At 40.6% G+C, this 26737-nt stretch overlaps 1 protein-coding gene across 19 annotated transcripts in view; it reads right to left on the reverse strand.

Moving 5' to 3' along the window:
- The window catches only part of Pdlim5 (PDZ and LIM domain 5), a 168105-nt gene that overhangs the window by 12187 nt on the left and 129181 nt on the right, over positions 1 to 26737 (reverse strand). For 10 of the 19 annotated variants that reach the window (XM_039103056.2, XM_063282477.1, XM_039103055.2 and 7 more), the window contains 2 exons: positions 26649 to 26714; positions 8918 to 9092 (listed from right to left, as the gene is read on the reverse strand). In XM_039103056.2, coding sequence (XP_038958984.1) covers positions 8918 to 9092; positions 26649 to 26714 — 241 coding nt within the window. 19 annotated transcript variants of the gene reach the window in all.

A 26737-nucleotide genomic window follows, 5' to 3' on the forward strand; every position in this document is an offset into this window, starting at 1 on the left:
AGAAAGATACATCAGGAAGTTACATTCTCAAGGCTGAACAAGATCTTCTAAGCGTTCTAAGCTTCCCCACTAGCTAGGTATCTAAATGTATAAGTCAAAAAAAAAAAAAAAAACCCAAAAAACAAAACCCTCACTGTGACTATAATGTAGGGTACAGTAGGACTTTGGGCTTTACGCCATATTCTGTATGGCCATTAACACACGTTTTTAAAATGCTAGGCTGAGTTTTTCCTCAGGAAGCAACACCACAAACTGAATGGCCTTGAGGCCAGCATCCTTATTGGTTATTCAGTTTTCAAAAGAAGTCAGTTCAGCTGCAGAGGGCATTCTGAAATGTGAATACTGGTGCAGGCTTGGATTAAAACCAGAAATCCCCAGAGTGGATCTCCTAATGCCAAATACCTGAGGAGGTGCCTCTGGTGGTGGGGGCGGGTGGTTGGGGTGACAGACATTAATAACTTGGTAAGGAACATATACTCTCTTTCCTAGATGTTCTTAAGTATGTCTTAGGGTCAAATCAAAGCACTAGAGAATTGGGGTCTATGGATCACAGCGCTGCACCAGACCTAGCCCTCAGAGAGTCATTCCTTCTCTGTGTAATGTTTGGTGTGATGCATCAGGCAGGATCAACAGTCGTTATAGGAAGCAGCCTCATGGCACACATCCTTGGTGTTCTGGAAGTTCATGATGGTGAGGGTCCTCTTAGAGCACACAGGGTCAGGTCAGGCTCACATGGGATCCATGGAAACAAATCCTACCAGATTTCTGCAGCAGGCAGTTTGGATTCTCTTGAGTAATCATTTTAATTTTAATCACAATGAAGAGTAGGGTGCCAAACCAAACCAAACCAAAACAAACAGCCCAAAATCTGAATGGAGAGCCTGCTTACAGACGGCTCTGTGGGCCACATCTCAACACGAGCGCCACTCTGAATGGCTTTACCCACGATTTCACTTCTGTGCCCTCCTTGTAATTCCGAAGGCTAGCACTGCAGGTTTTCTTTTTTTGTGTGTGCTTATACATGTGTGTTCTCGTGTGTTGTGGTGCAGCTATATGTGGCACTTGCACACTTACGCATACACGTGTGCAGAAGCACAGAGCTGACATTAGGTGTCTTCTTTGATCACTCCTCACGCTGTTTACTGAGGCAGGTAGGACCTCTCTCTGAGTCCAGCTAGTCGGCTTATCATGGGGATCGGGGAATAATCTGAACTCAGGTCTTCATGCGTCTGTGGCATGTGCTTTATCCATTGAACCATCTCTTCAGCACCACATTGCATGTATTCTTTAAGAGCCATTAAAAAACTTTTTGACACAAAGATATTCATTAACAATTAAAAATATAGTCTAGCTTATTAAAAGAACAACTTTAAAATGTTTCATTGTTTCTTTTATTTTTCAAATATGAACAGTAAAGGAAAACCTGGACAGTAAAGAAAATGACTCTGTGGCTTTGAAATATGAGAAAAATGAGTCTTGCTCTTGTCAGAGCTCTTGCTCTAAACCAGCACGAGAGGGACAATGCCCACCTAATTGGATCCTCCTTGCTGCAGTGACAGTGCCCCCGAGGTTATGTCTAGATTAAACAGTAGCCTCCTATGTAGAAGGGAGCACATTTTCTTCTGTGTCAGTAGAGTGAAATTATTAACACATTTATTGACAGCAGATTAACACTGAAGATGTCTTGCTCCACGAGGCACTGGGTTTCCACCTGTGACTCCGAAAGACAAATTTGGATAACCATGTGGTGGAATTAAATATTCATCTCCCCTTACACCACACACCCTCAGCCCTTACGAAATACATGCTGACTGGAAGGAAAGGAAGGGAAGAGTTCAGGCATCTGACTGGTTGAGATGAAAGACTACTTCACACAACTTTTAACTAGTTTTTGCCCAACCCTACCTCAACCTGAAAAGGAGAAAATAAGCTGAGAAAAAGGTAACCGTATAAACTGGAAAGGGAAAGAAGCTGCTGTCTCCTAAGGGGCACAAGCCAACAGGGAGTAATAGCTTAAACATAAGCGCTTACTGCTTTCCCCTATTTAATCCTCATAGCAGCCTCAGGCACAGAAACGAACTCCATAGACAGATGAAGAAGACACTAGAATCTGCCAACTCTGCCAGGGTCATGTCGATAACAAACTACAGTGCCAGGATTCTCCAAAGCCCGGGTGGTGCAGCTGGACAGACCGATGATGGCCGAGCAATCTTTATGCAATTGTTATGCCATCTTGGTGGAGTCAACTTCTTACAACTATAAAAGTACTTCATCTCCAGTAACAACGCTCATCAATCTCCATTCCACCTCACGGCAGAGAGAGAAAATGAAGTCGGTGGACAGAGCCAGCTGAGGAGAACTTTCAGAGAATGCACTGTATGGATTCTCACTTCTACACAAGGCTAAGCCAGACAGAGTTGACATGATCTGCTGGACCAGGTGCTGAAGACGATGTGTAGACAGACACTCGGGCACACACTAATAGGAATGTAAAACGGTCCAGACACTGTGAAGAAACCAAGTTATTTCTATGTTCTGTAGAACTAAGTGAGGTCCATTTGTTTAGATCAGCTTGTACACGTCCTGTAATTATTACAACCATTATTTTTTTTTTTTTGGGGGGGTAACTAAGAGCATTCTTTTTTTTTTTTTTTTTGCTTTTATTTTTTTTTTTTTTATTTTTTTTTTTTTATTAACTTGAGTATTTCTTATATACATTTCGAGTGTTATTCCCTTTCCCGGTTTCCGGGCAAACATCCCCCTCCCCCCTCCCCTTCCTTATGGGTGTTCCCCTCCCAACCCTCCCCCCATTGCCGCCCTCCCCCCATAGACTAGTTCACTGGGGGTTCAGTCTTAGCAGGACCCAGGGCTTCCCCTTCCACTGGTGCTCTTACTAGGATATTCATTGCTACCTATGGGGTCAGAGTCCAGGGTCAGTCCATGTATAGTCTTTAGGTAGTGGCTTAGTCCCTGGAAGCTCTGGTTGCTTGGCATTGTTGTACTTTTGGGGTCTCGAGCCCCTTCAAGCTCTTCCAGTTCTTTCTCTGATTCCTTCAATAGGGGACCTATTCTCAGTTCAGTGGTTTGCTGCTGGCATTCGCCTCTATATTTGCTGTATTCTGGCTGTGTCTCTCAGGAGCGATCTACATCCGGCTCCTGTCGGTCTGCACTTCTTTGCTTCATCCATCTTGTCTAATTGGGTGGCTGTATATGTATGGGCCACATGTGGGGCAGGCTCTGAATGGGTGTTCCTTCAGTCTCTGTTTTAATCTTTGCCTCTCCCTTCCCTGCCAAGGGTATTCTTTTTCCTCATTTAAAGAAGGAGTGAAGCATTCACATTTTGATCATCCGTCTTGAGTTTCGTTTGTTCTAGGGATCTAGGGTAATTCAAGCATTTGGGCTAATAGCCACTTATCAATGAGTGCATACCATGTATGTCTTTCTGTGATTGGGTTAGCTCACTCAGGATGATATTTTCCAGTTCCAACCATTTGCCTACGAATTTCATAAACTCGTTGTTTTTGATAGCTGAGTAATATTCCATTGTGTAGATGTACCACATTTTCTGTATCCATTCCTCTGTTGAAGGGCATCTGGGTTCTTTCCATTTTCTGGCTATTATAAATAAGGCTGCGATGAACATAGTGGAGATTACAACCATTATTACTGCGCATGTTATTACTGAATAAGCAGATTGGTTTTCCCGATTTCATTTACTTAATGAAAAATGTAGTTCTGAAAGGGAAAAAGATTCACAGAGCTACTGTGTTGGTGAAAGCCAGCTACAGGGCAAGGGCACACTGAAAGACCACTTAGAAAGTAACCCTTACCCCGGTGACATGGTGGCTGGATTGGGACTGCAGTAGGAACAGCGACTGCACAGAATGCACAGTGAGTACCAAGTGGATTTGCTGACTCATCACATGAGGTCTGAGCAGCTGTGAATGGGGTTATCACCTTAGAACTCAGAAATGCATGTAGATTCCACAACGTTGTTTACAGGAGTGGCTAAAAACGTCCCAATGTTCAACCTATATGCTATCTACTCCTTTCTTATTTATCTGCACATTTCAATGTATGAACAAAATATACTGCCATACCTATTAGAGTAAGCCATGCTTGCTTAAGCTATTTTTCCTGACTCAATAAAAATATATAATTGTATGTTTATCTGTTTACAACACTCATGTGTAATGTACTTATGCAACTTAGAAAGCTCAAAATGCTGTACAGAGGAAACTGAGCGTTACACTGAGTCAACTGATTCAGGAGTCTTCAGTGTTAACTTGGCCATGTTCCTTTGGTCCTTTTGTAAAGAGGTCTGACTGCAAGGGCTACTCACTGTTGTGTTTTCAGGAAAGGAACCATTGGTTAAGCAAACACTGACTTGATTAGTAAACGTAGCTCATAAGCATACAGATATGGATTCCAGCCCCTGCACTCCCACCTTGCCAGCTCTGTGAGTTGTCCATCTGGATCTAAGGGCCAGCTTCCTCAGCTAAAATCATCCCAGGAATACGCCTCATGGAGTCCTCTGAAGACACTGGAGAGTAATCCCAACAATGCTTTCAGGCTGTATCAGTTGATTTAACAAACAGCTGGCTTTATTGTTACCTTGCTTAGCTTCCTTTGATTTTTATTTTACAGTTCTATACTTCCTTTTGTCATTTTAATAATTGTAAGCATTGTCCTACACAGTGGTTGTTACAGACATGAAACAATGGAGTTAGATGGATCTGGACTAAAACTCTCGTACTATTATTTACACTCTAAACAATTCTGACAAATATGAGCTGTCTGTTCTTCAGTTTCTTCATCCATGTACTGACACATAGTATCAGTCTATATATCGATACATAGTATCAATCTATATCGATACATAGTATCAATTTATATATCGATACACAGTGTCAATAACAAAGGTAATCACAGGGTGGGAACAACACTCAGGTACAATACTTTGCACAACATCCGGAATACTAAAGAAAAAAATCCACTAAACACTGTCATCCAAACAGGATCTTTTTTTTTTTTTGGGGGGGGGGTTCTTTTTTTTGGAGCTGGGGACCGAACCCAGGGCCTTGCGCTTCCTAGGTAAGCGCTCTACCACTGAGCTAAATCCCCAGCCCCCCCAAACAGGATCTTAATGGTGATATTGTATTGCAAATATAGATGTTAGATTCTTCTGATCTCATTTTAAATCTTGGTTTATATATCTTGCCTATAAATCTTGACCAATGTTTTTAGTTGTTTTCTTAAATTCAGCAGCTGATACATTAAGCCAGGAAACCTTTTATTTTCAAATAAAATCTGAACCAGAAGGGACAATAAAAAAGACCAATAAATACAGGAGTTGAAAGGCATTCAGAAGTTGACCAGGCTGGTGCAGTAAAGCGTCTGCTTTTGAAAATCACCAAGCAAAACACCCTAGGAATACAAAAACTTCTTTTCTCAGTGGAATAAACAATGAATTGCATGAACTCACTGGTGTGTTGCAGGCAAATATGGAGTGACAGAAACATGACCACCGCCCAAACATTCTATACTTAGGAAGAAATCCAAGCATCGAAAATTCTTTCTTCTTTCAAAAAAAAGGATGTAAGATGCTAAACATGAAAGTTCAGCTAACCTTGTACAGTACAAACCGCAACTGATCTTAATGAGATAAAACGGTATATTCAAGAAGCTGAGTCCTTCACATGCCTGCTGCTGCACAAAGAGACAGAGCCTGGTCTGAATTACACTAGTCCCCTTCTGTGTGTGCTCCTTCTACACTGTGTTCAAACAGCGGATGCATTCACTAACATACAGAAGGTAATGTTAGGTCCACCCTCGTGGACTCAAAATATTTTATCACAAACCAAAAGCTTCAGGGAAAGTTTCTAGATACCTTTATGCATCCGTAACTAGTCAAAGTAGTACCTTTGAATATATTAGGGACAATAGCCATAAACTTCTCAAGATTCAAATAAACATGAAAAATTTAAACATTGAAACAAAGTGAAACCATCAGTAAAGTATGGGCAAGGGTGCCCTATAAAGACAATCACTTCAGTTGCTAACATCACACCTTTCACATTTCCTAAAAATAGCCAACTCTTCTAAAAAATAAGTAACGGAAAACTAACAACATAAGCTCAACTTCACGTTTCTCGGTTTGCCAGGGTGTGATATTCTGTTGAAAGCAGTATGACCGCAACTGCAGCTCATTTTAGAAACAGGTGTCCCAGATAATGTCACTTGATCTAACACCTTCTTGCTTTGGTAAGTAATACTGTCACCGAGGGCAAGAGCTGGATTTATGCTTTGACCAGGGCTCTGAGCCGACTGCAGGACGTGCAAGCTGCTGTAGAACTTGAGCACCGGGCAAATGTGCTATGCTAATTATTGTTATATGATCTGGACATGAGCTAATCCTCATTCCTGCTAACGTCCTTAATAAATGAAGTTTTAATGCTTCAATGATAACAAGAGCTGCATAATACCAAACAATATAAAATTCAACAGATGAGGGGACAGTTAGTGACAGCCATTCATCTCCTTAGCTGAATACGTAGTACTTCAGAGAGCAGAAGGTCTGTACATCGAAGCAACTTAGTCTACCATTAAATCTGGAAATGACGCAAGGAGAAATGGCGCATGTTGCTTTTGCTTTGAGCATCTTATTTTCAAGGAAAATCAACTGAAGGTTGTGATTATAGGAGAGTACCGAAGTTGATAATCAACATGAATTAGCAACACGTATGCTCTGACACTAACTTACTAGATAGCAGCATAATTGTAACAGCACACAAGTCAATGATTCTGTTTCCACAAAGAACATTATAACCCAGAATACAGTATCAGTTGGCACCAGTATGGGTAACCACGGTAAGATAACTTACAGAAACCATGTTACCAGTCAGAGCTTATTTATTAATATTTATTAAAGTTATTAATATTATTAATAACTACTAATATTAAATCGAAAGACTTAACAAATGTAGGCGGTAATTAAACTTGTACTTTACTAGCTAGAATAAAGCAGTGCTACATTAGATTTTGTATTAGATTATTTATATAAAATAGAAGTATGAATCAAAACCAATTGACTGAACTATGAGTCACACCCCAGTTCACTGAACACTTAATGCCTTCTGCTCACTTTGCACTGCTCTAGACTTTGGAGACCTCTATTGCTCTGGCCCTTCTCTTAGTAATCACTAAAACTACCATCATAGCTACTGGATAGTTCTTTTTACAAGAAACTGAATTAAAATACCATTACATCATTTACCACATCTCTTACCTAACTCTAATTCCTCCTATGTCCTATTCTTGCTTCACAAACACACACACACACACACACACACACACACACACACACACACACACACCCACCCCATGATAAGTCCATTTAGTGTTCCTTATATGCACATGATTCTAGGGTTTAACACTTGTTATTGGATAATCAATTAGGGGCTCACCCCAAAAGACTAAATCTTCCTCTAATTAGTTGGCTAATTTTTGTCTCGGGTAGGGCCTCTTGAAATTTCCCTCTTCTGTGTTAGCCTGTCTATTGGTGTTGTCATTGATCAAATAATGTATAGGTAGCCACTGTCTTATGAAGAAGATATAATTAAAAGTTACATGAAAAATAACGATTAAAAATCTATTCTATTTCTATAAGACAATGTTTGTTTCTTATGTAGATGTTTTAAAGTTCTGAGCTAGGCTGGGCAAGGTGGTTCACAAGTGAAATATCAATTCTTCAGAGTCTGAGGCCAGTCTAGAGTACATAATGAGTTCTAGGCTAAAGTGAAACCCCGTATTAACCCTTTGTTCCCTTACCTTCCCCCAAGAATTATAACCTAGAAAACTAGTAGTCGGCAACTTAGTGGTAGGATGGTATAAATACGGGCTTTTGGTTTATGTGTTTCTGCATTTTAAATGGTCACAAATGAACTATCATTAAAATAAGAATGCTAATCTATTTTTATCTTGTGCTGTGTACTCTGGCTGCCATGGTATCCCATTACTGATAGGTTAAGAGGAGTGTTTATTCATACTTGGTTTTAAGGCATCGGATCAGCCACCTTGCATATTAATAATGGTCTAGAGATACCATGCTGGATAATATTAACGTAACAGAATAAAAAGAAAGGTTAGTCTTAAGTTTATTTGCCTTTATAGACCCCATTGTTTCAACTGATTCAAAATAGGAAAGTTTAAAAAGAAGAAAGTATAGGAATTTCAGGCACCTCCTTTTACTGCCCACAAGGCAACTTACAAAGGTCCTTCTGGTGACAGGCCTGCCACCAGCATTCACGTGCACACCTCATAACATTTTAAAGCCACTCATGAGAACGCTGAGCTTTAAGAGGCTGTAGTACAATATGCTTAAAAATTCTCCGGGCATTTTCCCTTTGGGGAATTTAAGAGACAATAAAATAGATTTCGAAGAAAATGCTTGAACGATATATCCTAATACTTAAGGCACTTATGAACAGACACAAAGGACTACTTTTACGGCCTCAGCGTTAAAACATAATCTTCTCCAGGGCTCACAATTCTTCTTTTTATGTTAAACGTTATTTTTCAAGTAAATGAAAGTCCTCATTTGTATAATTTGTAAAATAATAACACTGAGATAAATGATCTCAGGGTCCCTTCAAGCCTCATAATTTTAATATTTCTGAAAGGTTACTGCATTAATGATTATTTTTCTAGATCTGGTAGAAATCAATTAACTGACAATATTTTAGGGAGCCCAGGGTTACTTTTCATCAAAACAGTATAGTTATACATGGTAATCCTATTACATGGACTTACAGCAAGAGTAGTTTTTACTAACAAAACTTTACATGTTACAGAACATTAAAAAGATCCACAGCAATATAAAGTCCTTTGAAGAAAGTGTCAAAGCAAGCGGACTGACCTGATGGCCTGGTTGCAGTGGGCACACATGGGAGTCCGCTTGCCCGCCGGAATGTGCTCAGCTCTCTGCACAAGAGTGTCTTGGTCACTTGGCTGGGGTGGCCCCACAGCTGGCTTCATGGGTGCCCCTGTACCTGAAGAGCTTGCACTGTTTGAAATTCTCCCAGTAGAAGGTGCTAGGGGTGAAATGCAAGAGAACCAGATGAGAAAAAGCCAAATATGAACTTTCCTAGTAACAAAGTCACTGGTTAACTTATTCACTTACCCACAGACACTGTGGCAACATTGTGACCCAAACCAGAGGCCGTAGCTAAGCAGGAGAATAGAGCAAGAATGAGCGTCACTATGAGCAAGAGCAATGGGCGCACCCACTCCTTTCCGACTTTCCCAAGGAGGTGTGCTTAGGTGACCGTCGTTGGTGATGTACTTCCCTCCAACCAGCTATCTCTGCTCACTTTAATTAATTAAACTTAGTTACAAATATGTCACAGGCACGCAGGAAACAGTGTGTTAAAGATAGTGTTTCCACTCTTTGGTTCCCATATTCTCTTAAATGGGAAGGACACTCGTTTGTGCCATATCCACTTGGCATGCCTTCTCCCTAGGTCCTCTATTTACCCCTCAGTCTTTGTGCACAGGTATGCTATCTCCTGAAATACTGGAAACCATTTTCCATGCTCAATCTAGAAGTCTTTACGTTTAAAGCATGGAAACAGATCTTTCCTTGGACACACAAAAGCTTTCCCTAAGAACTCCCTTTGTAAATTCTCCCATGCAGGCCAGTGCAGATGGCATTCTGCCTCCCTTGTCCCTAATACTTCATGTTCAGACTCCAGCAACTACTTCATGACAAGTGTGAAGTCAACCCCCTCTTTTCTTATCCAAACCTTACCCTATCATTTGACTTGTAGGACAAGTTTTCATTACTATTTCAGATGTAATCTGGGATTTCTCCCCTTTCCCCATTTCTTGTGAGCACACACACACACACACACCCCAACATGGACATGTACACATAGACTTTGTTCAGGGTCCCTTTAGAAAATCACAATGGGCCCTCACCTCTGTGACCTTCAGGCAATGAAATGGCCAGTAAGTGCTACTTACTTACTCACCCTTGCCCGATTCTGCAAGGATCATTCAAGTTTTGCTTTCTCCTCAAGTCTCCACTGACCACTATGGGAGAAGTGTTCTCTTTCTTTTTGAACAGCTACAGCATCCTGCCTGGATAATTTACATACCATTTATCAAACTCCTATTAATATCCTTTTTTCTCCAAGTCAATTAATTCTTAAAATGGGTACAAAATATGTGTGTACTCCCTTTTTGCTACTGGAGAACTACCTTAAGACTAGAAAGTGAAAGGCACTTAATCAAACATGAAAAAGAAGGTCCATTTACTTTGTTGTCTCTGCCATTAGACTATACAGAAAGCCATTTCTTAAATGTGGATTAGGGTTAGGGTTTCAAATGCAAAAGTTACTAATTGGAAAATCTGGAAATCAGACCTCAAAGAGAATGAAACCCTTTCATCTACAGTATCACATTAACTATGCATAAGCCCTAAAGTACTGAGTCATCCGGACATTTCTAAGCAATAAATGAGTACAAAAATCCTTAAACAGTCACTGTAGAATGGGACATAATCCATCTGGCACAGGCCTCCAGAAGGTACATGAGTAACTAACTCATTTATGTGAAAAGCATTTTTAATCACAAAATGGCTGTATCTTAAATATGAATAAGAAGGCTTGGGGCTGGGGATTTAGCTCAGTGGTAGAGCGCTTACCTAGGAAGCGCAAGGCCCTGGGTTCGGTCCCCAGCTCCGAAAAAAAAGAACCAAAAAAAAAAAAAAGAAGAAGAAGAAGAAGAAGAAGAAGAAGAAGAAGAAGAAGAAGAAGGCTTTAAGTGCTACGGCCTTCTGTTAGTCTTACGTTCTACCTTGGATGGGAAGGGAATTCTCACATGTGTTTGCTTCTGTGCACTACCACACTGGCCACGCAATGCTAGGTAGTCCCTGGTAATACTGGGCCTTGAGCAGTCACAAGACACGGTTACTTATGATATGGATCAAACACTATTGCTTTGGGCTGAATCTCACTCTTTAGTGAGGAACGACTAGCATCTGAGGAACTAAGTACCTCAGGATCTAGTCACTTGGCAAGATGAAGTGTAAGAGAATGAGGCACTGGGTAAATGAATAAAGTGAGTTCTGTTTCCATGATAATTCCTGCACCATCGAAGAAAAATACTCATCCGTGGGGACTAGATGCTTCAAATATATTGAACCCACTGTAAAAATTGTCTATCTTGATGATAATTTACATATCGACAGCACTGTTTTCCTTTCCTTTTACTTTCGAGTAAGACTAACATATAAGAACACCCCATTTCACAATGAGGAAACTTAAACCACAAAAACTGTCATGAGTCAGGATAGTGGGAAGTGAGCCCCACTTTACACTAGATTCCTTCTTTAATGTTAATCCTGAACAATTTTCATTAAGCTTGGATTCTTTTGTGGATGATCTCTAACCAACTGGAACTTTGTTTCAAATGTTTTCCTTTTATGATAGACATATTTCAGCATCACAAAGCTCTCTAGAAATTCAACAAAACCATTGGCTATCATTCAATAAACTGTGAGAATGTCCCTTTTGTTAACTAATATTGCTGAGTTTTTCAAGGGTCACAAATGACACACATCCATACTCAATCATTCCATTTGCTTTCCAACATTTAGTTTACCAAGATTAACACCAAATAATTTAACACATATACATAAAAGCAAACATACATCTACAAAACTCACACATGCAAAGCCACGCACACATATATGGATTTTTTTTTTTTTTTTGGTGTTTAAAAATTAAAGAAAAGGGGTTGGGGATTTTTTTTTTTTTTTTTTTTTTGGTTCTTTTTTTCGGAGCTGGGGACCGAACCCAGCCCCAGGGGTTGGGGATTTAGCTCAGCGGTAGAGCACTTGCCTAGGAAGCGCAAGGCCCTGGGTTCGGTCCCCAGCTCCGAAAAAAAGAAAAAGAAAAAAGAAATTAAAGAAAAGAGAAGAGGGAAACTGTTGCATCATCAACAAATTATTGCTACCACTTAACAGATGAAAAACACGGGGCCAAGAATGGAAGTGACTGCCATGGACATGGAGTTAAGCAACTGGCTGATGAACTACTCAGCAGTGAGCCATGGACTTGGCTCGACCACTATGAGTGAGAATGATTTATGCCTTTGTTCAGTGTAAGAAAGGTCACAGACCAGCAGACAACTGATTGTGTTACAGTACAGTTCAGTTCAGATATTAAAATGTCTCTGAGAGGTACTCCTGACATGGCTTTGTGTCCCCATCCACGGTGCTAGGAGATGGCGGTAGACCTATCTTTTACAAGGAGGGCCTAGTAGCTTACACCCCAGCATGGTCTCTTGATATGGGCTGTGAGATAGACAGGCTTCCTCTGCCATGCACTCCTGTAAGGATGAGACTTCATTTCAGATTCACAAGCTAAAAAGGACAATAGACTGAAATTGCAAAATCTGTGTATGAATAGTGTGTCTTAGGCTGGGTTTCTATTCCTGCACAAAACATGCTGACCAAGAAGCAAGTTGGGGAGGAAAAGGTTTATTCAGCTTACACTTCCACACTGCTGTTCATCACCAAAGGAAGTCAGGACTGGAACTCACACAGGGTAGGAACTTGGAGGCAGGATGCAGAAGCCATGGAGGAATGCTGCTTACTGGCTTGCTTCCCCTGGCTTGCACCAGCCTAGGGATGGCACTACCCACAATGGGCTGGGTCCTCCCACCCTGATCACTTATTGAGAAAATGTCTTACAGCTGGATCTCATGGAGGTGTTTCCTCAAAGGAGGCTCCTTTCTCTGTAATAACTCCAGATGTGTCAAGTTGACACACAGAACCAGCCAGTACATAGTGTGACTGTTGCTGGGTATGCAACTGCCCTCTAATTGGATCTGAGGCCTACTCCATAGAGAATCCATATGGATTCTAGTTCTATAAGCCTATCTAAGAAGTGGCAAGGAGAATTCTTCTCCAAGTAGGGTACCTATGTTGACATAGTTATTAATCTGCCTTCTAAATATATGTTTGTACCTATTGAGCAAAAGTTCTTAGCTTTAATCAGAGAAGCCTTCCATTACTGTGAACTGGGAGTGAAATGTAGAGACTTGTGGATGTCCATGAAGCTGAGAATACATGACAGTTGAGGACTCATCCTAAACTATATATTTATATGCAAAAGACTCCAAGGCTTGGACAACTCTATGGGAAGTATATAGGAATAGGAACATACAGTGACAGGCTATGAAATGCCAACCTCAAGATTCCACACAGCCATTTGCACTCACGAATTCACAGCTGTAGTTACCTGCTCTGGATCTACACAAGACAGGTCCCATCAGTGATCAGTTACAGAAGTGGAAGGAGCTCACAGGACTCTTGTGATTTGCAACTCGAGTTCTACCAATTACTTTGCAATTAACAATCAAGTGTAAATGCATGAGTGGCAGAATTTTCCTTCACTGTGAATACAGCACACTCATAGATTTTATGTACTAGACAGTGGACTAACCACTGAACTAAGGGCTTTTGCTAGTGTCTAGAAGAGGAGGAGTCATTGTCTCCGGCTGTGTGCCTCCTGCTGAGCCTACCAAGCTGCAGTGGATAGCTCCAAGCCCATTGTCCTTGGACGCCCTGCTTAAACTCCGTAGGTCACAAACAAGGCAAGCAGATGGGAACTTGAGAAGGAGACTTGAAGAGCGTGGTTAAGCAGGGAGAGGTGGAAGGTGTGTGAAAGTGGTCAGTCAGTATGTACCACATACATTTGTATAAGTTGTCAAATACCTAATTTATTTTAAAGATCTTAAGAGTAGTAAGGAAAACAAGCATCCAATCTTTTAATGTTCATTATCTCAGGTATTTTTTCTCCAATAGAAAGCTGATTGACACATGGGGTAAGTGGTAGGAGGTAGAAAGATAGCATGTTTATCTATATAGCTGTTCCACTGTGATTCAGCAAGTACGTTGGGTAGTTTTATTTGTTCATTTAACATAATCCTAGACAGAGCTTGGAAGATAAATTATGGATGAGGAATTGCCACCATCAGATTGTAATCTGTCATATCCGTGGGAGCATTTACTTGATTAGTAATTGATGTGGGAGGGCCCAGGCCACTGCAGGCAGCGCCACCACTGGTTAAGTGGTTCTGGATTACAGAAGAAAGCAAGCTATGCAAGTCATGAAATGCACACCAGTACACTGTGTTCCTCCATGGCTTCCACTTCAGTCCCTGCAACCAGATTAACCTTGAGTTCCTGACCTGACTTCCCTTCACAATGGGTTGTAAGCTAGACGATGAGATAAGCACTTTCCTCTCAGAGCTGCAGGGGTCATGGTGTCTACCACAGCAACAGAAAGCAAACTAGGATAGCAGTCATGTTCAAAACGTCCAATAGAAAGGCATACTACTAAGCAAGAATACGCAATAGATGAGGACATTGATATCTTGGTCCTCAGATGGGTGAACCCTTTGAAAGACTTTTTACTGCTATTCATCTCGGTACAGTATGAATAGTGAACATGTGAACTCAGGAGCAATATCTAAAGCGGCGAGAATGACAAGAGTCACAGCATATTCACGCTTGAGTTATAGACTGAACTACATACAATTCAGCGATAGCAGAAAAGAGAGGTGCTCCTTGGATAGAGAGCAAGCAGTGTTAAGTACTTTAAAGACAGATAGATAGGAGAAAATGTAAGAGAATATACCACAGAAGCCAATAAAAGTATAGGTGGTAAATCTGGCCCCTAAATGACATTCAATTCTGAAGTCTTTGTCTCTTATGTATTCATTCATTCAAACACATACGAACCAATTATAAGCCGTGTTCTTTGCCAGTGAGTGCTTCGATTCACTAAAATATGAAGGCAAATGTTATCCTCAAGTGTTATGGTAAATATTAAAAAGGCTGTAATTTTTTATCCTGTGTTAGTGCCAACACCCATAGGGCCACATGGCACTGTGGGGTAGTTATGTCTCAGCAGCTCCACACTGCCCCCAAGTCCTCTCGGACCCAGGTGGTCTGCAAGCCGTTCCAGCATGGCAAGGTCCCTTGAGTTTAGTTCTCCAGCACCCGTGGGGCCGTATGGATCTAACCACAATTCATCTCTGGTTAGTATCTCTTCTGGAGGCTCTCTGCTAGCTGTGAACTCTCTGGTTCCAGCTACCAGGTAAAATCAGGGCTCTAGAAGTCCAGCATGGGCTGGCCTATCGCAACTCCCTGCCAGGGACGCTGCCCACACTCCCCGCAACTTCCCCTGGTAGTTAAGGCATAAACTCCCAACTACCCGGTAAAATCATGACTCAGTAAGCTGTAATTTATCAACCAGATTTATCTGCTGAACTCTCAATCCACAATACATCCACACGATAAACTCAGAACCAAATGATAAAGATATAAACCGCCACCTAGATAAGATAAATTGACCTATAGAAATCCATCCCTTAAGAAATATACCTAACTGCCTAGAGCCATTCAAGACCACCCAGATCTGGGTCATCCTTCTCCCATCTCCTAACTTTCTGATCATAATCAAGATGATTAATTTCTGCTATTTTAATTTTTAATTTCTTTACTAAGCTGCCCTAGCTCACTTCAGTTGTCAATGTGACCCAGCCTAGAGTCATCTGAAGGCACCTCAAACTGAGGGACTGCTTCGATCAGGTTGACCTGTAGCATATCTGTGAGGGAGCCCGATGTGGAAGGAACGTGCGTACGGTGGGTGGCACCATCCCTAGCAGGTGGGACTGAGCTATACAAGGATGCTGGCAGAGCACGAGCCAGAGAGGAAGCAAGAGAACGGCCAGCAAGCAGCCTTTGCCTGTGGTTTCTGTTTTAGTTCCTGCCCAACATCCCACAATGATGGACTGGTCTGTAAGTCTAAGCCAAATACGCCCTTTCCCCCTCAGACTGTTTCTGGTCAGAGTGCTTTATCACAGCAGCAGAAAACAAACTAGAACATGAGCATACTTGGATAATTTAGGGAAAATGTATGAAAGCATTATTTTTTTTTCCTTTTTGTTGTAAAAACAGAACAAACTTGTCCTAGTGCCTCTAACGGCTTAGATTATATTAAGACATGAAAATATTTTAAGTCTATTTTAATTTCCACAATAATATTTTCTTTCTTTAAACATGGCTATCTATTCTTCAAATGTAGCATATATATGTAAGATTGGATTTCTTATGTTTAAAAACAATTAAAAGAGTATGCGTTTGTGTTTGTACAGTTTTGAATGAGTAAGCAACAAAGCAAATTATGGGAATTAACCTAGAAGTAACCATAAACTTCTGATTTCTTATAAAAACCGTGTAATACTTTACTCTCCTTGTCAGAAGAATGAGCTGATTTTTAAAATGTTAACGAATATGAATGTTACCAGAAAGAAAAGAGACAAGTGTCCACTGTCCTGGCTCAGCTTTCAGAAATCATATGTGAGTTTATGATGTGAAAAATAACTGTTTGAACTGCAAGGAGCGTTCCTATTTGAAACACTGAAGCTAATCCTGGGCTTGTATAAATAACTGGTCCATATCAAAGCGACACTCTGCCCCTTTTGAATTGTAATTCAGCAGCCGAGTGTGTTCTCAAAGGTATGGTAGCAATTTTACACACACTCGATCGAGTAGCAGTGTGGCCACACAAGTGCATAGTACTGTGGACAGTGAGTCCTTTCTTCTCTGCCCCTTCCCAAACATCTTAAACAGATGGTGGCCAAGAGAAAACAGGGTCTGTGCATTTTTCTATCAAGCTCCTTATGCTGAAAGCATAAACAACATTCTACTTTTCATAATCCAGGCGTGAAATTATACGCAGCAAAAATGGAAAGAGTTAAGCCAAGATCCAAGATCAGAGGACACTCGGAGGTTTGTGCAATTTTTATGAAGTGGAATCAAGGACTTGCTTAATTCAATGATTAAAAGCAAAATTGGAGAGATTAAACTATTATCATCTATGTAAGCAGTGGGGAATGCTGGCATGTATGCCATGAAGAACTGGAACAGGTGCACCCAAGGCTAAGTATCAAATGTCACTGCTACCTCATGAGGACAGCCTCTCCCATTAGCAGCCATCCTTTCAACGTTAAGAACTCAGATTAGACTGGATCTAGAAAGTCTTAATTAAAGTGAATAGAGGAACTTGGATTAGGCACCATTCTCTTTAAATTTTTTTATACTGCATGTTACCAAATACTACTCAGTACACAGACTTGCCTATTTCTCTCTATTAAGCTTACACAAAAATTTTCTTTGGGTCACAGCTGCAATTTCTCAGCATATAAAAAACACAAGATGCTAACACATGGGATTTTACTATACTAATTAAAGTCAGCAAATAATTTCATTTATCATAATTTGTGCAGCGTTTTCTGAATAATTGCGTTATTGTTGCTATGTATGACATGCGGTGGGAAGTAATGTAACTTTGGAACTTTTATCGTGGGGCGCCAGCATTACTCGTATCATGAAAAAGAATACAGAGCAAAAGAAACAAGAAAGGACTCAAACAAACATTTATTTATTTTTGAAAATAATCTAAAAATCTTATTTAGCATGTGTCTGCGTGTTTGTGTATGTGCCACGGCACACACGAGATGGTCAGGGTTCGATAGGCAGGAGTCGGTCCATCATGAGGTGCCTAGGTATCAAATGACGCTCATAAAGGGTGATGTCAGGCACATAACTGCTCAGCTATTTACCTGAACAAACATTACAGTAAAATGCAAAACTGGGGTGTGGCTTATAACTCAGGAATATTAAAAAGGGTTGTCAGCCTTATCTGCAGCCTGTGGAGCCCGTTCAGTTGTAAAATGCTGGCCACACAAACATGAAGACTGGTGCTCGGATCCTCAGTACCCTCATAAAGCCAGGCACGGTGACAGCATGTAAATCCCAGGCACGGTGAGGAAAGAGAAGCCTTAGGGCTTGCTGCTAGCCAGTCTAGATAAACTGAGAATCATCTAGACTTGACTACATCTGGAACTAACTGAAACCCAAGAGGCTGGGGATACTTATGGGGAATCCTTTCCTTGATTAAATCATTTAAAATTGGAAGACTCACTTTTGATCCAGATCCTTTGATGTGGAAACATCCACCTTTAATCTGGGTCCCACCAGATTTAACTTTAAATCTTAAAATTAAAGTTAGTGGACAAGGAAGAAGGAAGCTCTTCTCTTTGCCTGTTTGTCCTCACTCTTTCGGGCAAGCCTACTCCTGTGTGGGCATTGGGCCTACTTTTTCAGGATTCTGGCATATACTGAATGGAAGACCAGCTGAGACATCTAGCCTTATGGACTGATCAACTGCCGGATTCCTGGACCTTCAGTTGGTAGACAGCCATTGATGGACTCCTGGACCACAGCCTATAAGCCCTTCTAATAAACCCCATATTTCATATATTCATTATATAAGTTCTCTTCCTCTAGAGAACCCTGACTAATACACCATGCCTAAAAAAAAAAAAAAAATGGAAGCAATCAAGGAAGACATGACATTGACCTCCATCCTCAACACATAAAAACATGTGCATACATACACACATAGAAAAATGGATATTGCATTTCTGGCTAGGTATGGTGGTCCTCTCCTACAATTCTGCTATTAAAATGTTGAAGCAGGGGTCATGAGTTCAGGTCAACTTTAGCTACAGAGTGAGTTTGGAAGCAGACTGGACTATATAACTATAAAAATAACTAATTTTGAGTGTATTTGCACAAGAAAGTATGTAAGTATATATATTATTTCATAGTTTTCAAGATGCAATAAAATGTTTACCATCTTCTTAATAAAAACAAACAAACAAACAAACAGCCTAATTTCAGTGAAAAGGAAGGAAGAGAAGAAACAGGACTCAAAGTACCCATAGAAATAGAATCATTATTAGCCAGACAAGGATAAGACTGACATAGGAAGAAAAAAAAAGATAAAAATGCAAGATTTTATCATGTTAAATGATGCCGTTTTCTAAGCTGCAGCATTAGAAATGCCATCATTCGTGCTTAGCTTCCCAATCTGGAAAACAATAACTTCCACCAAACAGGAAGAAAGAAAGTGAAGCAGTGTAAAGGAAATGCTACCTACATTACAGAATGTGCACAAAACGCTTCATAAATGTGAGGTGTCAAACTCAACATGAGACTTGATCTGATTAACAAAGAATCCAATGATTAAAACAATCCTTAACTAGACTCAGTATTTACACCAATAACTCAACTTGAAAGATATACCCAAGGATAAGCACCTGCCTCTGAACATCTTTTAGCTACAGATAAGCAAATAAGTAATAACATGTGAAACGGGGTTAATACTACAAAAGGTGCTTCCAGCTCCCCAGTAAAGTTTGCATCTTCTGTATAAAATTAGGAAGCATGACATCTTTCTTGTGCATACAGTTTGAATCCAGTGGAACCATGACGTCACTATTTCAGACTTTGTATGACTTTTTGGCTTGTGAACTATCAACTTTCTGGTCCATAGGGAGCTGTACTCTTGAGAGGTTTGGGCTTGTTGGAGTGGGTCTGGCTGGGCTCTGAGGTTTCAGGAGCTTAAGCCAGGGCCAGTGGCTCACTCTCCCTTCCTGCTGCCTACTAATCTGGATGTAGAACTCTCAGCTCCTTCTCCAGCATCCTGTCTGCCTGCCATCAGGATTTTTACCATGATAATGAACTGTAAGAAACCCCCAATTAAACGTTTTCCTTCTTGAGAGTTGCTATAGTCATCTGCAATAAAAACCCAACTAAGACAGCAAATATTTAAATACATCACTGAAGCCTGGAAATAGCCTTGGGTGATATGTAAAGAAATGAGCATGGCCATGCTTCAATAAAACTTTATTTAAAACAACTAATAGCAGGTAGTCCAGATGTGACCAAGGACATCTGAATCAAATGTATGAAATATGAGTGGTGACTCTCTAAGAAAATCATTTATGACAGATCTAGAATCTTTCTCTTATAAAAAGGGTGAGTATGCTAGCATGAGATGCTAGTGTGAGAAGCATGTAGGGCTTCTACAGATGTGCCCTAGACACATTACAGATGTGCTATATGATGGCATTAGTGATTATATCACAACCCTAAACAGACTCCAACACCAAAACAGCTCCCATGGAAAACATTTGCAAAAAGAGAAAGTGAATAGTTCACGTGTTACTCTCATTTTTCCCCTAAGAATCCTGATTTTAAATTCGAATGGATTTTCTCTATGAAGACAGCAAGCATATTCTCTCCATCACAATCCGATTCTGACAGTGGGCAGCTCCACTCAGGACTTTGTAGTGAGTGAACTATTTAATGATGTAAAAATGCAGGGACCAGATGGCAATAAAATATTATTAGAAGAGATGAAATACATGTAACTTGTAGCAATTTACTTACTCATACAAAAAATTTAAAAATAGAACCAATGCATCCATCCATCCAAGCTGAGCAAATCTTGTTACCTCGACTTATTAGTGCAGCACAAAGCCTGCAATGAAATTTGGGGTGGCTGTAATATCAGTAATTTCCCTTCTCACCCCTATCTACTTTAGCCTTCAAATAAAGATAGAATTTATATCCACTTAGAACTGAGATGAGCATCATTCAGTCTTGGATCTAATCAAATCTCACAAATAAATGAGTCTTTCTTGGAAAGAAAAATAGCATATCAGATCTCTCCCCAGCACTGTCTACTCATAATGAAGCAAAAGGCTGCATTTTACTTCAGAACTGTACACCACAGTTCAAGCATCACGGAATAAAGGGGTGGATTAACTAAATCATAGCTAAGAGGTCTGAATTTTAAACGTGAAGTTTAGATGCAAACAATATGCCACCCAAAACAGATTTAACAGCCAGGTACATTGCTAATTCTCTCTGTCCTCAACAAGAAGTCTCTCTATGCCATCCCTTTGAGGTCTGGTCCCCTGATGTAATCACTAATGCCATCATGCGACACCAGAAACGTGCTATCTGGGGTCAAAGTAATAGTTCACTGTACTATAAACTGGAGAGCTCCTTTTACGTCTCTTAGAGCCTGTTAACTTGTTAGTAAGATAACAGTCAACTTAATTGTAACAATTTAAGGTGGAATATCATTAAAATGATTACTGCTAATGAACGATATCTACCATGTTACTGTTAGGTGATTCGGTTTAGTCTTCCTAGGCTGCCTCTGTATTCAAGTAGGGATATGAATTCTCCCTCAACAGAGAGTGAAGAAGTTCTATAGTCAACTAAGTGCTCTGTAAACTACGGCTTGTCACTTTCCTTTACCTCTGATCCCATCACAGGTACTGTTCCCTAAATACCTCTAACTCATCACTCTTTTATAATACAATAGAAACGTGCTCATTTGTATTGTGCTTCTCCAAAACGCAGCCTATATTCTCTAGAAAGCACCGATTTTATACTTTGACATCACCACCAGTTAAGGTTCCCCTGCTTTTATGAAAACACACTTGTGTCTTAAAGGAAAAGCAAGTACTCGCCGTGCAAACAGCAAGCAGGAGAGCTTAGCACAGATTTACATCTATGCTATGAAGTATGTTTACATCTGTGCTAAAGAAGTGTGTGGCATGCTCACAGAACCCCAGCAGTGCCAAGAACTGAGGGCCAATCTAGTTTAAATAAATAATGGCCTTCAGGTTCAGTGAGAGACCCTGTCACAAAAACATCCTGGAGAATGAGAGGAAGACGCCACCCTCTGTCCCTAACAGGGACATCACAGGCAAGCATACCCACCCGAGTGCTCACACTCCTGCACCATATATACTCACATACCAAAAAGAAAAGAGCAAGCATTTAATAAAAACTGATTCTTATAAAGAGAACAAGAGCTGGGTGTACGGGTTCCTGTCTGTCATCTCAGCACCTGGGAGAAGAGTCGTTTGATGAGTTTGAGGCCGATAAAGGCTATAGAGCGAGGCTCTACTTAAATTAGTAAGGAAATCGGTGCTTTTTCAATAGGGAACATCAGAAGTTAGGTATGCTAAACACTAAATGGCATACGCCCACTGTGTTTGAGAATCTCGCCATAATATCAGGTCAATGCTTTAATCAAAATAGCTATACTTGCATGGAAGCATTTAATAATAAAGCTATTTTTTTTAAATTCCTTCATCTCTTGCCACCGTCAGCTGACATGGAAACAGACAAGGCTCACCTGGAGCTGTGCATGCACACACCTGAGGACAGCCAGCGCTCAGGCGATGCTGCACCACACAAGAACTGTTAATGAAAACAGCAAAATGAGAAGACGCAGCAAATCTAACATTATGGCCAAAGAAAATGCTGGACAGTCTGTTGTCAACTCGACACAAGCCAGCATCATCTGTGAGGACGGAACGTATTAAGAAAACACCTCCATAGGCTGGGCTGTGGGCAGGCCTAGAGCACATTTTCTTAATTAGTGATTCCCTGGGAGGTGGGGGTGGGGAGGGGTCTGGAAATGTGGGTGGTGCCATCCCTGGGCTGGAGGTCCTGGGTTCTATAAGCCAACAAGCTGAGCAGGGCATGTGAAGTGAGCCAGGAAGCAGCACCCCTTCATGGCCTCTGCATCAGCTCCTGCCTCCAGGTTCCTGCCCTGTGTGAGCTCCTGCTGTCACTTCCTTCAGTGACTTGTCCTGTGGAAGTGCAAGGTGAAGAAACACTTTCCTCTAAGTTGCTTTCCTCAAGGTGTTTTGCACAGCAATAGAAACCTTAAGACACAAAACATCAAAATGCTTAATTTTAATGACTCTTTTACAAACTAAAGAAAATTCCAAACAGAAAATGTCAACTGAATATTAATCCATATATTGTTCAATGATTGGGGGAAAGAAATTTGGGGAAAGGTATCTATCTATCAAAGATAAACAATGTTAGTAAATTTATTATCATTTGCAGATCCTATCAACAATTTTGAAAATGAGAAGGAAATGTTTATTATGAGAAATAAGTGCATAAGCAAAAGGAAACTTGCATGAATCAGGCCATCAAAAGAGTAACAGTCACATTCGATTCAGATTTATATACTGTAACTTGACACATCACATTACAAACCAAATATATGGCAATGGCTTGCCTCAGCCATGGTATCAGTTGCCTATAACTAATTATAACCCTTTAGTGTCTATGGGAGATCTGTTTTAGAACCCCCATAGCTACCAAAATCTCAAGACGCACAAGCCCTTTATGTAGTAGGCACTGCACTTGAATACAGCCTAAGCCCATCTTATACTTTTAAACTATCTCAGGTCTTTAGAGTAACTCTGGAAATGTCATACAAATAGTTGTTATATTGCACTGTTAAGGGAGTGGAGACGAGGAAAAATGTGTACTTTCAGTTCAGATTCGTTTTTTTCTCCCTGTAACATACATTTGAAATCCTAGGCTGACTAAATTCATGCAGGTAGATTCCTGGAATACGGCGTGTGGGGTTGGGAAGAGGTTGAATGTCTGTTTTCTCTAAGCTACACAATTAACATACTTCATCACTCTGACACTCTGACAATGAGTCCTGTACCACAACACCTTCCCTGGGAAAACAGTGGTTAAAGCAGCACCTGACTCAGGTGACGATGCTAAGAAGGTCACAGGTCTCTTCTCCCCAGAACTCTCTCCATTCCCATCACCAGTGTCTAGGAAGACTGCTATCTGCCATCACTAATCCTCTGATAGAACACCTCAATAACCTCTACCATGGGGTTCTCTCACTACAGAGAAGTCGGCATGGTCTGTTAAACCACCACAGATGTACTGACCTCTCAATCGAGCCACTCAATCATCTCAATAATCCCACTCTGCCACTACACAGATTACCCTATGACGTGCTTCCTGGCCAGGCGCTCTACTAATCCACTAATCCTACTTTCTCTGTTGACGCCAAAACATCCCACACAACTTGTACTTCCTTTAAAGCCTTAAGGTCTTGAGGTTCTTTGGGCCTTTCCTTTCCTTTCCTTTCCTTTCCTTTCCTTTCCTTTCCTTTCCTTTTTGTATGCATAAACATGAAAATTTTATTCCTGAACAAAATAAAACTCCACCACAAACAAATATATTTTCCACCTCCAAGTTGTATTCCTTACTCAAGTGTTTTCTACTCCCCCTCTGCTGATGCCGAGTTCCACAACTGACCTGGGCCCTGTAATCAGAGTTACCTTTTCTCTGTACGTCTGTTGCTGATTTCTATGCAATATACTGGTGCTTTGTGCTCAAATTTACTATCCAAAGTAAGATGAGCCCAGGTCCCCAATATTCCCACTGCACTCCACTGCTTGGTCAATTGTTACAATGACTTCCTTATTTATTTATTTATTTACTTATTTATTTATAGAAAGAAAACCGGGCCCTGGTTAGGAACTGCTAATATTTGAGTTACTGGATAGAGGGCAGCAGGTGATTACAGTAGTGCTTACAGTCACCTCCTCTAACTCTTAATTTGATGCTTCGTGAGGCTAGCAGCACGGCCTTATCCTCAGTGCTTTGGTATTTTTAAATAGCTGCTTTGTCAGACACTGCTGTCACCTTTGTTCAGTAACACTTAAAGAAATCTGAAGCCCAAGAACACCGAACAATATGAAGGCAATATTGTGTCCCCCAAATTACATGAAAGGCTTCAAAATAAGGCATTTGGTCTATGGACTCTGTCACTAACATTTACTAAAGAAACTGCCACATACCAGGCAGGTGCTTTAAAGCAAGGACTGGTACAGTAAACCTTGGCCACGCCCTTCAAGGTCTATATAAGCAATTAAAGCGAACATAACGAATTCTAATGGTAAAGACATTGCCACAGTTGTATGGACCAAGGAGTAAGTGCCCAATTGTGTCTGACTAAAGGAGTTACAGGGTGGGAGACCAGGCCAAGTACTTCACACAAGAGCAGCCTGTACACAGCATGAAGTGTGTGAATAAAGACTGTCAGCAACTTCTCACAACTGAACTAGAAACATATGGAGCAACCTTATGAAATGAGGCTGCAGAAGACAGTGGAGGTGAGGAGGAGACTCGCTGAAGGCCGGGGGAAGAAGCTACACTACCTGTAGCAGGGAACTCCAAACCACTAGACACAGGGAAGTTCTGTGACATCCATTTTGCTGGCACACAACAGTATAACTTCTTGGTACTGTGATGACAGTGTCAAAGGTTGGAATCTGAACCCTTCCTGTTCTGCCTTCTAAGCACAGCAATATGCCAGATCGTGTGTCCACAACAGTGCTACAGGGGCACTTTAAGATCCTTATTTTAACAGAGATATAAGGTGAAGGCAGAAGGATCTCCAGGTTGAAGTCTGCCAGAACCATACAAGACCCTGTTTGAAAAAGCAGGAACATAAAACTGTAAAGGGTAGCCCTCTAGAACTACTCCTGGTGGGGCACACATTAAATACAGCAGAGCCACCCCCGCCACATACGAGAGGTCAGTGAACAATGGAGCCTGACCGAGAAGGCTCTGCTTATATTCCAGAAAGTTCATCATTTGCACTTTGTGTTTGATTAAGCTTATTAATTTATTCCAACACAAAATGACCCTCTGTGCCATCACGAAAAAATGTTTTACTACATTTGGTAAGACAGTAGTATTTTTATACATGTATTTGCATCTAGTGAGTTAAATTTACCTAATCTGCTAATCATAACTCACTAGGAATGTAGAAAAACCATTACATAGCAAATTAGGTCACCTACAGAACCACGGATATATGTTTTTAAACTATTAATATGAAATTTATAAAGGTTTAAAATACTCACCTAGCCATTTATTATTTATATTACTATGAAGCTTTCATGGATAACTGACAGATAGAAATATTGAAGCTGTAGGACGTAGCCCAGCGGTATAGCACATGCCTGGTTTGTATGAAGCCCTGTGATTCATCCCCGCCTCTTCCAACAAACAAAAGTGATTCGATATAGCTTTTAGAAAATCCCAATTCTGACAAATAATAAGAAAAAACTCCATTTTTACGTGCCTCCCTAGACTCAAGTCACTGTTTCTGAAAGTCATTACATGTTATTTATGACAGTCACACTACACAGGCATGAGGGAAGTAGGCAGTAATGCTGCTGACCTGTTCGAAACAGCCTGAAATCCTACCACCTTTTCTATCTTACTATTTTCATCTAGTCTATGAATTTTAGATATTTTGTACCTCAAAATAGCTTCTGGGACCAGCTAGCAAGTGTTTAATGATGAAGTGAAATGGCAGTGATGAGGAAGTGTCCATTCAACTATGTGAATATACAGAAAACCACAGTGCAGCGGGAACTGCTACACGACCGCTCAACCCCTCGCTGTCATCTAGGCTAGTATCACTGTTCTCTGGAAGGTGCCAGAGTACTACATACAAGTATATACTACATACTGTGTACCATGTACTAAATATACTACAGTGTATAGTACAGACAAGCTCGACAGCACGGCAAGGGAAACGTCTAATAAAGGCAGAGCTTCAGGAGACTTACAAGAAGTGAAGGACAGGCACGGAATACACTAGAAGGTCTTATAATTTCAAAAAACCTTTTTGGTAAAGTCCTTCCTTTTGTTTTCTTTTGAGCTTTTTAGACTTTCAATTAAAAGTGCATGACCAATTCAATTACCAAAAAGAGCAATAAATGTTTTTAAAATCAAGTCTTTCGCACTGTTTTCCACACTGTATAGCGCAGTAAGAAGCACGCTGCCTCACCTTTTGATCCAAAGCATATCTGTGTGTGCTGGCTTCTGACATCCCCACATTTCCTCATGGAGGTACCTCAAGAAACATGTTTATAAAAT

This window comes from Rattus norvegicus, chromosome 2, assembly GCF_036323735.1.
Source record: "Rattus norvegicus strain BN/NHsdMcwi chromosome 2, GRCr8, whole genome shotgun sequence".
NCBI lineage: Eukaryota > Metazoa > Chordata > Mammalia > Rodentia > Muridae > Rattus > Rattus norvegicus.